The 17852-nt window shown below is 40.1% G+C and overlaps 1 protein-coding gene across 1 annotated transcript; it reads right to left on the bottom strand.

Moving 5' to 3' along the window:
- Positions 1–253: 253 nt before the first annotated feature.
- On the bottom strand, positions 254–17741 carry ADAT1 (adenosine deaminase tRNA specific 1). Its single transcript, XM_054389739.1, has 9 exons — positions 17573–17741; positions 16856–16924; positions 15661–15715; positions 14820–14950; positions 12542–13160; positions 10904–11049; positions 8500–8599; positions 6039–6125; positions 254–397 (listed from the first exon to the last, which is right to left on the bottom strand). The coding sequence occupies exons 1-9, from the start codon at positions 17739–17741 to the stop codon at positions 265–267; spliced, it is 1509 nt and encodes a 502-aa protein (XP_054245714.1). The 3' UTR covers positions 254–264.
- Positions 17742–17852: the final 111 nt, after the last annotated feature.

The following is a 17852-nucleotide window of genomic DNA, read 5'->3' as shown; positions in this document are numbered from 1 at the left end:
TCCTCAGAGAACAGAGGACAGCACATCACTGCTTCCTTTCTTTTGGAGGTATATTGCTTTATGCAGCTCCAAACTTTGTCTGCAGCAATCCTTTTCTGTATTTCAATAAAAACGGGCTCCAACTCAACAAAAAATAAAGATTTTTCTAAATTGCTTTCCTTTTCACTTGTCTCCCTACAGCACATGAACTAGAGGACACCTTTTCCTAGGTGTCTCTGCTGTGCACCAGGGTTCATTGCTGGATGTACATCTTTGCATGTATTCTCATGTAAACTGCAGGTATTCCTTGGCATTCTTGATCCAACCCAACAGGGCTTGGCTACGCAGCACTTTCCAGGCTTCCTGATAATTCAGTGCAGCTTCCTTGTAGTTCCAGTAGGTTTCTAGAGTCTTCATCCTGACAGAAAATACACACCAAAAAAAATTCTATTATCCCATTGGATTCAATGTCACAAAATGAAGAACAATAAAACATCTGAAAACGTGCTGGTGCCCTATGAGCTCTTTCATACTACAAAGTAAAATTTTCTTGTGCTTCTAAAGAAGACTTGGAGAGGGCCATGCCCTGAAGATCTTGTGTCTAGACATTGTCAGTAATCTTGCCCCATATGCACTCTCCAACAACACGCATGTCAGTGTTTGACTGTGACAATAGGTTACAGAAAACTTCCATGACAGCAAAAACTGCTGAAGTGAAGCAGAAAAGGTGACTAGGTAGGTGCTCTGGACTGGGTGGCCTTGTTTTACTAGAAGAATGGGTATGATTGCTGGCTGGAAGGGGACAAGGACAAACAGGACAGTTTTTCTTTTATAACATAAAATTATGGGGAAGAGTGAGACAAGGCAGAAATTTTTTTATCTTATGCCTGAAGTAAAAAGATGCTGAGCAGCTTTGGTGCTCTGCTCCCCTTCCTTGTGTAGCACCTGCTCCCCACAATCACAGCAGAACTGCTAGTCACTGCAGGGGGCATTATCCCATTGATTCTGAAAATAGGGAAATTTAGGTCTAGAATATCAGAACGCAAGTGCCTCCAAGACAATTCCATCAAGACTTCTTTTCCTTTCCTTTCCTTTCCTTGCATTCCTTTCTTAACCTCTTTCATCTTCCTTTGCCAAACAGTCTGTCAGCCACATGTGGCATGGCAAGTTCATACACTCAACATGTTATGAGGAGAAGACTTGAGGCAACATAACACATAAATACAGATTCAGATAGAGACAGATGCCTTTTTTTTTTATTATTATTATATTCCCTGCCACTAACCCAAGAGAAAGGCTCCAATGCCCAGCTGTTCTTTATTTATTCCTTGCTAAAAGTTGCTCTTTTTCCTGAGTCTGCTGGCAAACCAAGGCCTCTTCAGCTCATATCCGGTAGTCTGATTCAATTGAAGAGACACATGGGATTTTTCTAACATAGATTATTCCACAGATCCTTGTCTGGAAACTTGCAGTAGCTAAGAAGGGTAAAGCATAGCTATCGCAAAAGCAGGATAGACAGGTTTCACTTAACTTTAAGGAAAAACTTCACTTTGAGCACTGGAAAAGGCTACCTAGAGAGGTTGTAGAGTCTCCTTCTCCAGAGAATTTCAAAACCCATCTGGACATGTTCCTGTGCTACTTGATTCAGGCATACCTGTATTAGCTGAGGGGTTGAGCTAGATGATGTCCAGAGGTCCCTTCCAACCCCTACCACTCTGATTCTGTGATTAAAACAGTTGCCTCAGAAAGCTACCAAAACCAAACAGATTTAATTCATGCGCCAATTCCGCATTAAGATTCTAAGACATTTTCAACATACACACAGGAAAAATGTTTTCAAATTCAAAGTACATTACATCCGCCTAAAAACCTCACATGATTTGACTCTGTTTCAGCTTTGGTTGGGCCATTAAGGCTCTGAGAATTTGTAATGAAGAATCTGTGACTTTTTTTGGCAGAAGTGAACACCAGGTTGCTGCCTCAGGCAAAACCCAGTACGATCATTAAATCTCCAGCCTATCCGGGTTTGCCTGACCACATTCCTTTTGTTTCCCTTTACTATTTCAATCCCACCCCTATGCTACTATGCAAGAGGTAAGAGTGATTCTGATGGCTGCATGCCAAAGACACGAGAGGTGATCCACAGCTTTCAGTATGAAAGGTATCACACGATTGGAAAAAGCTTTACACAAGTCACTATTATGCTGGAAAACATTCATGTGCTCAACCACAAAGAAAGCTGAGCATAAATGGGCCCACAAGCAAGGCAGCCTGCAAAGAAAAGCAACACACTGCTGCAATAGTTTCTCCTCAGCAACAAACCTTACTTTTAACCCCATGTCCAGTGTCAAACATTTACATTCAATCCATAATGTGCTTTTGAAATTACAGACATACTGCACATGAAGAATACTGACCTAAGCACAAGGCATCAGCCAAGACATTACTCTTACACCAAAATTAATGAATCACCTCTCAGAGGGCAAAAGCTCACAGATCTTCAGTACTTAAAAACCTGCTCTAAATCTATAACGATAGTGTCCCAGGAAGCTACACTTGGCCTGACACAGTTAGTATCTTTTTCAGTGGTTCAACTAAAATGTAGTCATTGCAGACAAACTTTGTGACTGACACTCTTAACAAAAATACAGAACAAAGTGACGAGTTTTAAGAGTAATGTAAATTTTTGCAGCATTTGGAACATTGTTACTGCATTACCCTGTCTAGCTTAGGAGACAGGATTTTCAGAACCTCATTGAAAACTGGAAAATTAGCTTTGTGGCTTTTTCCAACGACATTTAAGATGAGGGGAGGAGGGGGAAAGAATCACGAAGAAAATACATAGAAGCTCAATAGAGTAATTAAAAATATAAAAATAAGTCTTGAGATAATTATGATGGGTGTTTTGATGGGGCAAAAAAAGGCTACTTAAAAGGCTCTTCAATCTGGCACAAAAATTCAAGTCTAGAATTAAAGGGAAAGGAAAGCACAAAAAGCAGAAGCAGTTTTATACACAGGAAAGAAAAGAGAAGAACATCAGGATCAGTATACTAGTTCCATGAAAAGTTAACTGCCCCAGTATCCTAGGTCTGACAGTGGGGAAGAGTGGATGAAGGAAGGCTTAAGTAAAGGATGATCCTTGCCCTAAGAGACGCTACAACTACGGAGACAAGTTGCTCAGGATATCTAAAAGGACTACAGAATAAGACTCCCTTGATGGAACAGAAAAGATGGGAGCCAAGACACCAGAAAGTGATCTAGAAGAGGCAGGGCAGGAACTTAGAGGCAAAGATGGAAAAGGAGACTGATGGACAATGTAACACTACAGTCAAATATTTGTGGGATAGCAGCTAAATACACAGGGGTTTGAGAGGAAACAATCTGAGATTTGGGATTTCTTAGATTTAGATTATAAGGAGGAAAGGAGGGAAAAGGAAGGAAAGGGAAGAAGGTGCAAACAGCAGTGCAAGACATTTATTTATTTTGCCTTTTAAGTGAAGAGCAGGAAAAACAAAGACTTCAAAGAAAAGCATTTGGACAAAGCTGACTGGTGAGCTTGCACCTCTAGTGTATAGGTAAAGCTTATAAATACAGCCTAAATATGAAGCCACATCTGCTGATCAGCTGGACTTTATCAGGAGAAGCCCAGACAGAAAAATGGTTAAGGACAAAAAAAAGTCAAACGGAAATTACAAAGCCACTGGAGTCTAGAAAAGCCCTGAGGTGAAGTGTCTTTATGTAAGCAGCACATGATCAACACAACAAGTCACCTACCCAACAGTGCACTGGCTCACGCTCCATTCTGAGGAAATTATAATGGCTAAACAGTGAGGACAAACTCCCACCCAAAAGAGGCTAATAATTTCATGCTTAAAGCTGAATTAAGGAAATGAGGTGTATTGTTACCTACAGAATCAGTTTAAACCGTTTCAGCAATGGCATGGCTCATGTTGATATTGTTATCCAAGTGGAACTGTTTGAATAAATGCTGACGTGACAGGGACGTTACGTTAAATATACTGCACTCATCAGGGCAAGCTTCACTTGCTAGGAGCTATGTCCTTAAAGAGCTGCTGACAGACTGATGATGCCTAGCCTGTGCTGGAAGGTCCCATCCAAGTAAAACAAAAGGCTGTAAAAAGACACCAAGGACATCAGAACCTAATGAAACAAGAGCTTGTCATCAGAAGAAACATTTATCACTGAACCCTGCAGATGTAAAACTGTTACAACTTATGTTCCTAGTAAGTGAACTTTACTCATTTAGCATATCATCACAATACTAAAGCACAGCCTTGAGCTGAGAAGCCCCTTACTGCAAGACCACCCCTCTCAGAGCATGTGCTATCAATTTGGTACATGTTTTAATTTAAGGTGAAGAAGCTGTAAAGCAAATCAGGTAGTTTGGTGATAGGAAATTGTATACAGCATGTGGGAAATTTTGGGGAGGTGTGCAAGCCTTATGGGTGACTCCTTAGCATCCAAACTTTATTACTAGATCAGTCTTTGAGCTCTCTGTGTATACTGGCTGTTGCACACTGCGTGAAAATCTGTTTTTCAGACAACAACATCAAAACTTTGAAATAGTTATAGGATGCTTCTACAGATAAGAGCTGATAATTAAAGATCCAGAGTGTGCTGATTTTGGCTAAATTTATCTCATCTAATGTCTTAGCACCATGAAAGACAGAAATGGCCTATTTCCCCTGCTTCCAAACACACTTACCTCCTACTTCCCTTGCATGGGTTTGACTATCTTTCTTAGCTTTCTATGAGCCAGTTCAGCTCATTAGTCCAACAGAAAACAGAGAAGGCAAGGAAATAATTTCTGCCACATTAGCTAGTTAAATTTGGTCACCCTAAGTTTGGAGAAGTGCTACTGATACAAGGGAGAAAACAGGAATCTGTAGCCAGTAGCAGCAGAGACTGCTGCAGGGCCATCCCCATCATCAGCTACAAGCACTTAAAGCAGACCAACAGCTGGTATAACTGCATCCCAGTGCTGGTAAAATCGTATCTAAAACAACATGAACCTTCCAAGGCAATGGATTTTGAACCTTCTCTAAGCCCAAGTGAGAGAGAAGCTTCTGTATATATGAAGCTATGCCCTGCTCTGTGGTAGCTGTTCAGGCTAGAATACCACCAAATACTTAATGCATGCAATGCAATGCTTGATTGGAAGATGACTGCAAGAAACTCCAGCCTGATAAACCAAACCTGTTTCTAATAATGTAGAAGAAACCTCCAAGTATAGCTTCTTCAGACAAAAGCCTCTTTTCCATAAAGTCTCCATCTATGTAATACACACACTGCAGAAATAGCCCTGCACATTATCTCACCTCACTAGCTCTGACTCTACCATACATTTAGATGAAAAAATATGTAAACTTTGTTTATCTCAAACTTTTCCTTCTTGTGAAATTAGGAAGTGGCATTTGATAGAATTAATAAACACCAACCAGATATCAGTAACTCCATGACAGTTTTAGGATAGGGGAGTTTGAACACACCAAAAGCACAGTGCTGCAGGGAGCTAATCTAACATTTTCAAAAAGATAGTATTTTCTCCTTTCATCTCTCTCTTCACTTCTCCTTCTGCATGTCCACTGCACTTTCAGACAAGATCACTATAACTCACACCAAAAAATAAAAGAGAGTTGATTTTTCTGCCAAGGCAGCAAGTTGAAGAGGCTTACAGAGATGCCCAACAGAAGCTGATCTAGTATAACAGAAGGATAAGGCTCCATTGATCAGGAACAGAATTTACTCTTGAGAAGCAGTAAGCCTTCAGATGAGATGAGCTGCCCAAAACTGTTACCCTAACTCCAAGCAAACCAACCACCTGCAATTTCTTCTGTCAACAAAAGAGATGTGACAGCTATTTCACCAAGAAGATGGTTAAAAAAGCCAAAAAGAGAGTCTTCCTAACCCATCAAACACATGCCATAGCTTTCAAGTATCAAATTTTAGCCAGGAAGTTATCTAAAGAGAGATTCATGAGATTCTTGAGTTCCATTAAGATACATGCACTCTTCTAAATGTAATGAAAATGTCTTTACCGGAGAGTGTCTGGTAGATCCTCTTGTGAAATACTTGCCACCAGCTTTTGGAACACATGGAAGAGCTCCACTTTACAGATCTTGGATCTGATGGAGAAAAATTAGAAATAAAAGAATGTACAAAGGTGTTCTCAATTTAACTTTTCCTACCCCATCTGAGCTGCCCACCTGCCCTTCCCTGTTTAATATGTTATATTAACAAAGAGCAGAATTGCCACCATTGTCCCAGCCAGCACTCTGTCAGTTTGCAGAGCAAACGCTTTAATGTCCCCACATTGTTATCTGTGTGGGGTTGCACCACCATCAGCTCAAACTACAGCACGTTCAGCCCAGTCCCAGAACCGATCAAACAAGCAGAGAAAGCTTCCAAGGTTTGTTCAAACTGGCAAATTTTGTATTACTTTGTATTATTCAGAACAAATAAAAGAACCAGCAGAAATATCTGGAACAATGCTGTCCTTTTCACAACAGTGACACATGCAACGACAGCTGCAGCACAGCTGAATGCTAATAGGCTCATTGAGAAATAAAGTGAAATGACATCTCAAAAATCTTTTGAAGATATCATATGCATCCCTGTCAGCTTTCAGCCCTTCTCTTCTCCCAAAGAGGTCAGAAAAGCTGTTTGTTTTTGAAAGCCACAGCTATCTTCTCTATTAAATTCACTTCTCTTCACGGTGACTGGTTCAGTTCAACAATATGGGCAAGCTGATTCTTCAGAAGCACTGAAAAAAAAACACCAATCAAAACCCCCTTCCTATTTTGCTAATATGTTAAAAACTCAAAAAGTAGAATGCAAAGATGATGTAAAATTTCATCTTAGTATTAATCTGTCAAAGGTTCATATTGTAGTTTTTGGTGGTTTAGTTAATCAAGCATTAACAAATGAATATATTAGATCTCCACTTACCAATTCCTTTTAATCAGTCATCTTTACTTTCCTTGATATTTAGTGTTATCTAGCACATTGAGGTGGGGAAAAACCTCAAACACCACCCCCCACCAATCATCCTGAGATTTCTTGAGGGAATAAAAACATGGTAGAAACACAAGTCTTCTTTATTACTAAACACATCCCCCTCAACAAGGTTATAAATTCCCTATTTTAATGATAAAAGTTCCTTTTGTGACCATTTATTATGAAAGTGTAAACAGTTTACTTATTTCTTGACATAATTTTTAATCCTGATTTCCTAAGGAAAGGAGACCTTTGCAATGACAGTGTCTTGTAGGCCCTCTCTAATACCTTTTGAACATTTTTAGTGAATTTTGAGCATATGTGGGGGAAAAGGAAAGAAAAAAAAAAAAAAAAAAAAAAAGAGAGCACCTCTCAACACGAAGTTCCTACAGTTTCGCGCACACTGGCAGCTGGCAAACAGCTCTGAAGTTTTAGAGCTGATACACAAATGCTACCCAACAAATTTAAGCCTACTGAGAGAAAACAGGCTGATTGCTTTGTCTGATCTTTCTGGAATACGTTACACATCACATACTGAAAACCAACAGTGTACAGTGCACACAAAGCCTGTCTCTAAAGACACACTAACTCACCAGGTCATCTGTGCTAACAATACCCCAGACATCAGTACTGGACACAAATCACAAAGTTCCTGGTTCTTCTCTCTCCAGGGAAAATTTGCAAATACTAAGATATACCAGGATAAACTTCAGCCAAGTCAGGCTTAACTTCAAGAAACTCTGAATGTTCAACTCACCAGCATGTGAATGAATTCCCCACAAGAACTGTCCAAGCTCTACTAAGAATTTTATTTACTACTGTCAGGATTACCTTCTTTCTCCCAAAACATCTGAGAAAAATGAGCAATGTGACTACGGACACATTGGTAGTATAAGCAGTCAACAACCAAAACATGACCTCAGCTGTCAACCTGAACTTCCCCAGACCAATGATAATTTTGCTCACCTCACCTTAAGTGAACAAACTGTAAAACAGAACTAGAAATTTCCCTGCAGATGTTTACAAGCACACTTTCAAACTCTAAGGCAGAAAATCACATTTCAAAGCAACACTTCTAACAATCATACACCCAAGGTCACAGCCCGAATCTTACAGAAAAGAAGTAAAAAGAGGACTTGCAACACACATTTCCTTCACAGCCATCAACCCAAAAGCACAAAGCAAAAATTCTGCTAACTTCTACCAATAAATATCTTAATTCAAATTGATCATAGCCCCTCACTGCCACTACCTACCATGCTCTCTTTAATCAACAGTGACAAAGAAATAGGATACACTTTTTAACCCTCATTCAGCTTTTGTCACTACTACTCTTTTCTCCCTTACACAGTGACTCTTCCTTTTCCTCCTAACTTTCCCATCCTTCTCCCACTCTTAGATTTCTCTCTGCTGAGATAATCCACTCCACATCACATGAGCTGACAGAGGCATATATGCTAACAAATAAGATGTCTTCATCCAGATATCACAACACTTGCACACCTGCTCTGAAGGCTCCCAATCCTCTTCTTTGTTGTTCCCTGCCGGAAGCCATCTGAAGTGACATCCAGAGGTTGCTCAGGAACTGCACTCCAACTGATAGCTGTAGAAAAAAGGATTATGAACAAGGGAGATGCTCCCATCACAAAGGCAGAACTTAACAGTTCCTTTCAGTCTATGTCTTCACACAATAACATGCTGCATCCCAAAATAATTCAGACTAGAAAGAGGGCCATGTTTTTTTAGAGTCAGGATTCCAGACCTGAAAGAACAGGTATATTATGTTCAAATAAATAAATGAAGTATGTGCATAGACACAGAGCTTTCATCTTAAATCCCATCCTGCAAGAATCCATGCCTCTAAATATCTGGTCTCCATCTTATTAACCCTCCAATTTTTAGGGAGATTCTACTTTTTTCTGTGCATCCTGTCCAGACAAACATGAAGAAATTTCCAAGTTCACCTGCTTCTTTTCCTATCAGGCTGTGAAATACTCCCCCACATTACTTGCACCAGTCATTCTGTTTTCCTTACTTATTGTGTACTATTATTTTATTGTATTTTGTATACTCTTTCTCTCTATGCTTGACAATTGATACACATCAAATACCTGTAGACTTCAGCTGAAAAACGTTACTAGCTAATAATCAAAATAATTTGTTAGAAGAGGTAACAAATGCCACCAACTTTATCCTTTACCCCCATTATGGTAACCTTATTACCATCTTAGACTGTAAACTTCTGAATGCTGAAGCTCTGCACATCATATTTCAAAGACTGATAAATAATTAGCAAAGCATCAGTAGCACGCTAAGGAAACCACAACTGATTTACAGGCCTCATCTGTCCTTCCATAGCCTAACAACAGTTCCTTTAACTTCTACAGCCTTGAGACAATTTTTGTTCCCTGAATTCTCCCATTTCTCTGTGTTCCTAACAGGCACACCAGCTGCACATGCATTAACTCTAAAAACAATTTTCAGAGCTTCTCTCCTTCATGATACCATCATGCTGTTCAATATGCTCAAAACTACACATGATAAAGCATATTATGGAGACTGGTTATGTTAATCACACTTGTGTTATGATCCAGCTGCAGGAGGCAGCTGCCATACTCATAAGTATAAATTGTATTTGTACTGGGATAGGTACAATGCTGTATTTACTCCATGCAAATCCTGTGCAATATCAAGTAACGTTAAACACACACAACTAGTATTAAACATTCAACTCTCCAGGTGTGTAATATGTAAAACCACCTGGTTAGAGGACAAGCAGATAAAAATGTACTTAAAATGAAAATGTTATCTTTCATTTCTTCCTAGTTATCACAAGTGTAAAAATATTAAACAGGACACATTTTTCTTTTTAAAAATACCATCTGAAATGTTCCTATTGAGCGTATTTCAACACTCAGTGTAAAACAGCCCTGAGTCCAGAGTTTACTCTGATTTTAGCTCCTTCAAGAAAAATATCAACCTGGCACAATTCATAGATGCAAAAAAGTGTGATAAAGCACCATCCATCTTTACTTAACAGAATGACCTGAGCAACTGTTCAGAAAGACAGGCACACACAGGAATTTGGTCACAGTTAGCTTCAGATCATCTTTGTTACATGAATTGAGACCACTTTTCAGTGATGGATTTTGTTGTCTCACAGTATCAGAGTATCTGCCTTCTTAGCACCTATAAGTAACTCCAATGTAATGAATTCCATTAAGGAACCCTTTGTTTCCATTCCATTTTATCATGAGCTCTTTGTAACAGAGTAACTTCTAGCTCCAGTTAAGTCAGAAAATTACACAAATAGGAGAATGTCCAAGTTTAAAGAAACTGCTTAATCATACACATACAGTGGCAGTTCCACTGTTTTTTTCCCCCAAATGTTGCTGAATCACAACGTGACTTGCATGTTCATTCATCACTGTGACAAAAAATGCAATGTCCAAAATCTCTGTCAATTAAACCCTTACACTATACTGCTCTGTATTCTTTCTGCACTCACAGATTTCTGGAACAATTACAAGCATAACACAGCATGGCAAGAGTGTTCTGCTCGTTACCAAGGAGAATACAAAACTGATACAAGAAGCCTTTTGATATTTTTTTTTGTTTTCTTATTGACCTCAGAACTTTTTCTTTTGCTTGTTATTTTCAGTCTTTATTTAGATTAGAAATTCTTTACAGTATCAGCCAAGTATTTATTCAGACTGAATACTCCCTACACAGAACTGGAGGCCAAGCTGAGTGTTATTAATTACTAACAATTAATCTCTTGCTAAAAGTCACACTTCACCTCTATGAATGATAATGAATGATGTTCCATTTCAGGAAACCAACAAAACCACTTAATTTCTATTTGGACTTTTACATACAGTTATGCAATCAGCCCAGCTTAACTCACCTGCACTACAAGGAACAAGTTTTGTTTTGCTGTTAGCTTGAGCCTCCTGGATTGCCTGACGGCTGTGTTCAAACTGAAGATTCGATTGCAGCAGCTTCACCTCCTGAGCAAGGAAACCATCCGGTAAAAGTGAAATGTGCTGACACCTAACGTAAGCAGAGAAAAGTGCAAGTGATTTTGAGTCTGGTCCCACACGGATTTAGTGAAATTTATCATAGAATTGTAGAATTGTCGGGGTGGAAGGAACCTCAAGGATCATCTAGTTCCAATCCCCCTGCCATGGGCAGGGACACCTCACACTAGATCAGGTTGCTCAGAGCCCCATCCAGCCTGGCCCTAAAAACCTCCAAGGATGGGGCTTCCACCACCACCCAGGGCAACCTGTTCCAGTGTCTTACCACCCCCATGGTGAAAAACTTCCTAACATCCAATCTCAATCTACACACTTCTAGTTTTGCTCCATTTCCCCCAGTCCTACCACTAGTCCTGACACCCTAAAAAGTCCCTCAGCAGCTTTCTTGTAGCCCCCCTTAAGATACTGGAAGGCCACAGTAAGGTCTCCTCAGAGCCTTCTCCTCTCCAGACTTGAATAGCCCCAACTCTCTGTCTGTCTCCATAGGCAAGATGCTCCAGCCTCTGATCAGCTGGACTCAGCTGTTCAGCTACTTTTCAGTCCATCTCACTGTCTGCTCATCCAGCTTGTACTTAACAGGTTCTCTGTGAGGGTCTTACAAGAGGTGGTGTCAAAAGCCTTACTGAAGTGTAGGTAGCCAATATCTGCCACATCTCCCTCACCTACAAGGCCAGACACGTTATCGTAGAAGTTATTCAAGCTGGTCAAGCATGACTTCCTCTTGGTGAGTCCATTCTGACTACTTCTGATTGTCACCTGCCTGTAAATGGCTTCTAGAGCCTACTTCCTAGGGCTCAAGAGGAGGCTGAACAGCCTACAGCTACCCAAGTCCTTATTCTTGCCCTTCTTCAAGAATGGAGTGACATCTGCTTTCCTCCAGTCTTCAAGAACTTTTTCCAACTGCCATGACTGATCAAGGACTAACTAACAGGGAGTCATTTCACCTTTAGGACAGATGGATTTGGTGACTTTTTAACTTAATTTTAGAAATGACCCTGCAAGAAACAAAAACTGCTTTTCCTCACCAACACCATTGTATAAAAGGGAACTTGCAGCTATTGGGAATGACCTTGTGGAGTATGGATAACCGAATAAACTAAAAATTTTCTTGAGGGTTTGAGGAAATAAGATCATGAGGAGGGCAAGTTCAACTTCACTAGGCTAAAAATCTTCACTATGCTGAATTTCTGTCCTTCTGGCTGCTTTTTCTGCTGGAAGGCTTCTAGAAAAACTTAGGTGGGTAACAGCTTTTGCCTGTTCTGTGAAGGGACAATCAAGAGAATCCTGAATCTAATGGAAAATCTTTTGGGAATCTTCAAGTTTGATCTGTTAGCAATAGTCACCTTTTTCCATACTACACAGGGCTATTTTCTGAAAAAGCGTATTTGCAGAAATTCAGATTTTCTGCAAATTACTTTGGTGCAAAGATCTGATATTTGTGTGACATTGTCTTCCATAACTCATTGTCTCCACACTCCTTACCTGACTTCCAAAAGAGCACTTACCTTTCAATAACTGCTCTCTGCATAGCTTCTTGGCTGTATGGACACTTCCCCACCACAACTGCTGACAGATACACTGGATGCTGCAGGAAGTGCATCAGCAGAGCTCCCTGACATCCCAAGACATTCCAGCGAGCCAGTTTGTCACTGCAGGACATGGAGCATGTTCTGTCACCACGACCTGGCTTCACTCGTAATAATCCCACACAGTGATACCCCAGCCCAGGTGTTTTGGCATCACCTAGCTCTCCAGGCACACATTTTGCTCCAGTTCTATAAACATCTACTACCTTTTCTCTTGCTAAGCCAGCCTCTTCATCAGCTGCTGGCACCTCTGCAGAACATTCACAGCTCTTTGGATTACTGTCATCTTCTTGTTTCACAGACACTTGCTGAGCAGTCAGGTCTTCAGTGATGACAGGACAATAACCATCATCATCAGTTTTCATTCTCTTGATCATATGATTACTTGGCATTTTCTCTGATTTCCTTTTATCTCCTGCACCCAAATGATCATGGTTACTTCTACACTCTGCTGATTGTTCAGCTACATCAGCTCTAGCCACTGTCTTGGAAAGCTGGTTCTCTTGCTCAGTAATTGGAATAATAGAAGCGTCTCCACCTAGAACAAAAGAAAGAATATCAAAACTGGCTGGAAATGCATCTCATTATTGGAATACATCACACCAGTAGTATTAAACTACTACTAGCTTTCACAGATGCACAGTCATGAAAATTTAACTATGAAAACAACATTGCCCTGTACAATGATGAATCAGACTTCACTGAAATCTGAGCCGATATAATTCCAAGTTTTGCATTCTACCTAAAAAATAATTTTAAAAAGCAAAATTTAAACCCAAAATTATAAAGCAAATAGTGTCAAAGTCATTTGACAGACTACAAGGAAATTAGATGACTCACAATAAAACTAGTTTAATCAACTAAGCAATACAAACCTCAAAAGAATAATTAAAGAATAAGCTATCAAATCAGGATGGATATTGATCTGTATCACTAAACAAGCTCTAAACCAAAATTCTGAAGTCCATTTTAAAGCAAACAAAGCCTGACCAGCATGTAAGAGAAAGGCAGTTAAGAGATTATCCTTGCTACAGAACTTGATGTAGGTTCTGTTCTCATACTGCACTAACAAAGAAAACGATCACAGCATATTCCAGCAACGCTATCAAAATCATTAAAATGCTGAGCAGCTCATTTGCTACTGAAGCACTGAGCAGGCAAATTTTGAGAGTGCTTAGCTCTTTGCTGTGGCTACAGGCTTGCAGCTGAAGATCACACCAGTGAAAGTATGGTAACATTGAGACAAACAACAAACCGATAACACCAAGAAGTCACATTCCTACATTTTCTGTAACAAAACAAAAAGTTGAATTGCATTCCACAAAAGGCTGGGGGGAAAGGCTTTTGATTGGCTGTTTGTAGTGGAAGTTTATTTTTGTTTCGTGGTTGTTTGGGTTTTTTTTCCTGTTTTTTGTTGCCTTTTGTTTAGTAACTTTGGAGTTTTCTGTGTGGTAGGTAGTGTGTGTGTGTGGGGGGGTTTGGCATTACGGTAAATGCCAATGTTTTCCCTTAAATTTTGAATGCAAAGAGACAATGTTTAAAGCAAAGCACTCAGCATATGACAGGAGCCCTGTTCAGTTTCTGGAAAAGAAAACAGTAGCCATTATTTTTTAAAGAGATGGTGAAATATTCCACTATATAATGAGGTCATGTACTGCTCGTCAATGTTTATAAATACGTGAAGGGCGAGTGTCAGGAGGACAGAACCAGGCTCTTCTCAGAGATGTCCAGTGATAAGACAAGGAGGAATGGGTGCAAGCTGGAGGTTCCACATGACCATAAGGAAAAGCTTTACTGTGAAGGTGACAAAACACTGGAATGGGCTGCCCAGAGAGGTTGTAGACTCTCCTCTTCTGGAGACATTCAAAACCCACCTGGATGCGTTCCTGTGTGACTTATTCTAGATGATCCTGCTCTGGCAGGGGGTTGAACTTCTGAACTAGTTGATCTTTTGAGGTCCCTTCCAACCCCTAACATTCTGCAATTGTGATTTATTGAATTCCATGAATCACATCCAGTGAGATAGAACACCAAATCTATCTGTGGAGGACCAGTCGAGTACATCTTAGGGGGCATACTGATAATGCTGAGTTACTGCCTCACTCACTCCAGACCAAAGACAAACCAAAGAAAGGCAAGGGGCAGAAAAGATTGTGCTAGAGGGAGCCCTAAAACTGATTCACTCCTGCATACTCACATGGGGTATGACTGCAGAAGAAAACAAATATGGTATTTGGGTTGAGTTTCCATTTCCCAGTTTCTGTTCCTGGAATAAAGATGCTGCCTTGCTGATGGGAAGTTGCCAGCCACATCTGGTGGAGAAGATACCTGTTAAGAAAATTCTCATGAAACATTTACATTTTTGATGAATGGGAAAACAACAAAAATGGTATGTACACTGTTCTTTCCTAATGAAATGTCTGAGGGGCCAGTCAGTTATGCTTCTACAGACAAATCGGATCCAACTGACTCCATAAACACAAACACATCATTGGCACTCAGTAACGGACCACAAGGGGTTCAATTCAGTGGAGTTAGCTGCCTCCCGAAGTCATATACCTAAGGTCTCCTCCTCCCAGTCTATTTTTACAAGCACTGCAGTTCATCTGATTCTCTGAGTTGGTTTAGTGGCATCAAACTGTAAGAAATGTACTCATTTTAATACCATTACTATTCTCCTGGCTTAGTTCCTTGAACCAGCTTATCTAATGTGAGCAAGAAGACTGGTATGTTGGAAACAGCAAAAAGGCTACCCTTGACAGCTAGACATCACACTAGCATTAACATTACAAGAAATCAGATCCTTCTTCTTCATAGTCTCTACAAGAATGAAGAAGAAAAAAAGCCTTGTGAAAGGGCCTTAGCAACACCTAGTAGTGTAAAAATTAGGTTAAACTGCTAATAACGAGGGGGAAAAAAAAACGTTACCTACTCTCCTATCTGAAGGTGGCTATTTCAGCTATAGGTCAAAACCATTTCTATCACAACAAAAAACCTCAAGAGGCAGTGGATAGCAGCATGTGAACATCACACCTCACCTTTGGAAGCTCCTCTTGGCCACAATTTCAGCATGACTGTCGTTCAGAACATCTCCTAAAGCAATAACCAAATGAGAACAATATGCACCATTACTGAAAAGGAGATGAACAAAGCGAACAATTTGAGAGACAACAGTTTTTCAGACTTGTTAGCATTTGAAAGTTTAACACATTAGCTTATTGCAAAATATTTAAACTTCCAATCGCTACAAAAGGAGGTCAGCCTACATAAATGAAGATGTAAGTCTTCATCTCATGACAAGTCAGACTTGTTTAAATACCAAATTTTAATTCTTCTAATACCTGAAATAATTAGAATTGAATAAATAGTAGCTTCCTATCTCTCTATCTCCTTCTCTGGAGGTATTCACAACCCACCTTGATGCATTCCTGTGTGATCTGGTATAGATGATCCTGCTCTGGCAGAGGGATTGGACTGGATGATCTTTTGAGGTCCCTTCCAACCCCTAACATTCTGTGATTATCTTATTCCTTCAAAAACCTTCCTGATCGATTGTCTTAATCCTAGAATATCAAGATTTACTATTTAAGCAAAACACCCAGAAAGTTTCAAGTGTTTGTCAAGCTTTTCATTCAAGTTTCTTCTTGTATGTCCCACAATTTAAATTACTTTGTAAATAATCATTTACCACATCTCACCCTCAAACTTCCTGCAGTGCTGTCCTACTGCAGTATCTAAAGGAACAGGATCTGTAGATTGGCTTTTATTTCCTGAATAAAAGGCCAGATTATAGGAGTCCTCTCTTTCTAGAAGCTTAAAGTTTTTCTGACAGGTCACCTGGTTTCACCCTTACCCTAACTCAACAGTGATATCTTTTGCAACACACTACAATAAAATCAGAGTGTAATAGGTGACTGAAACACGCTTATATTGCTTATGTTTTGGTTTGCTTTTAGTTATGAAGTTTTTAAATATGCAGACTCAGGGCCTAAACTACAACTTCCACATAAAAAGAAGTTTCTTCATCTTCAAGGTAGCAAGTGCAGCAGACTTTGAGGGCAGCCGTTCTGGCTGCCTGGTGCCCTTTCTTTGAGGCGAGTTCTCCCTTACACTTTTGGCTTCCGTCCACAAGTCTGAGCTCAGTGCCTTGGACATTTTCATTGACTCTATGACAGTAGCAAGAACAAAGGTAGCACACAGGTAGTCTGTTCACGGATTTTACACCATACTTACCAGTTTTTCTCATTTTGTTTTGGCCAATGCATTTTGTTCCAGTTCCCATAGCAACAACTTCCTTGGTTACTGAGAAGAGAAACATTAACTGAACAAACTTGTCACCAGGAGCATTGCTCTCATGCAGAAGGTACAAGGAGAAAGGCCATGTGACATTCCAGAAAGGAAACGGCATCAGCTGGAGAACTCAACATATCAGGCAGAAGCATTAGTGCTAGAAAAAAATTCTTATGTTCCATAGCAGGAGTACTAACACAGGATTGATATGCTAAACAGAGGGACACTGGTCTAGGATTCCCCAAACATGTAAGAAAGAAGCATGGGATATAATTTGCATGCCAACACAGTGCCAGTAAGGGAAAAGATGACAAACTAACACAAACACACACTGTAATAATGCATCTGTCAAGGAAGAGTAAATGGAGACCTTTCTAGGCTTCTTTCCAACAGTAACTGAACACACTTTTGCCAAAGTTTACATTAGCTGCAGTCTGAGAAGAATGGTGTTTCACTAAACTATCTCTATTCAGACTGAAGCTGTAAAAGCTTTTACAGTAACAAGGAGTAAAGAATTTAGGTGGAGACAGAAACAGGACAAGAAACAGTGTACATTTGAGGTTTTTTAAATGTATCTTGGAAAAAGGGAAAAGCATCAAGGACTGGCACCTCCTCTCCCCCTTCCCCCTCAGTCCACACAACTCATCAATTCAGTCTTACCCTGCAAATTCCCTGGACTAGCAAGAACCTCTCTTTGAGTTGCAGACTCCACTTTGACAACAGCTGCCAGGGAAGTCCATTCCCTCTTTGGATCTGGTTTCCCCTGCTTAGGGAGTCTGGTCCTATAATGCCGGTAACACAGCTCAGCAATTTCATCAGCTGACCACATGGCTCCCGATGCAAGCACAGGCTCTAAACGGAATTGGATTCCATCACAACACTGATCAACAACCCTCATCTCATCAAACCCTATCGCTTTCTTCTGCTTGACACCTTCCTG

Source organism: Indicator indicator, chromosome 19 (genome assembly GCF_027791375.1).
Source record: "Indicator indicator isolate 239-I01 chromosome 19, UM_Iind_1.1, whole genome shotgun sequence".
Taxonomy (NCBI): domain Eukaryota; kingdom Metazoa; phylum Chordata; class Aves; order Piciformes; family Indicatoridae; genus Indicator; species Indicator indicator.
This window is presented reverse-complemented; position numbering and strand designations above follow the sequence as displayed.

Coding starts and splice junctions, on each gene's coding strand:
- ADAT1 (XM_054389739.1), bottom strand. CDS start 17,741: ATGTGGTCAGCTGATGAAATTGCTGAGCTGTGTTACCGGCATTATAGG. Junction 16,925..17,572: donor TAGTCCAGGGAATTTGCAGG/GTAAGACTGAAT, acceptor TTCTCTTCTCAG/TAACCAAGGAAGTTGTTGCT. Junction 14,951..15,660: donor GCCAAGAGGAGCTTCCAAAG/GTGAGGTGTGAT, acceptor TTTTCTTAACAG/GTATCTTCTCCACCAGATGT.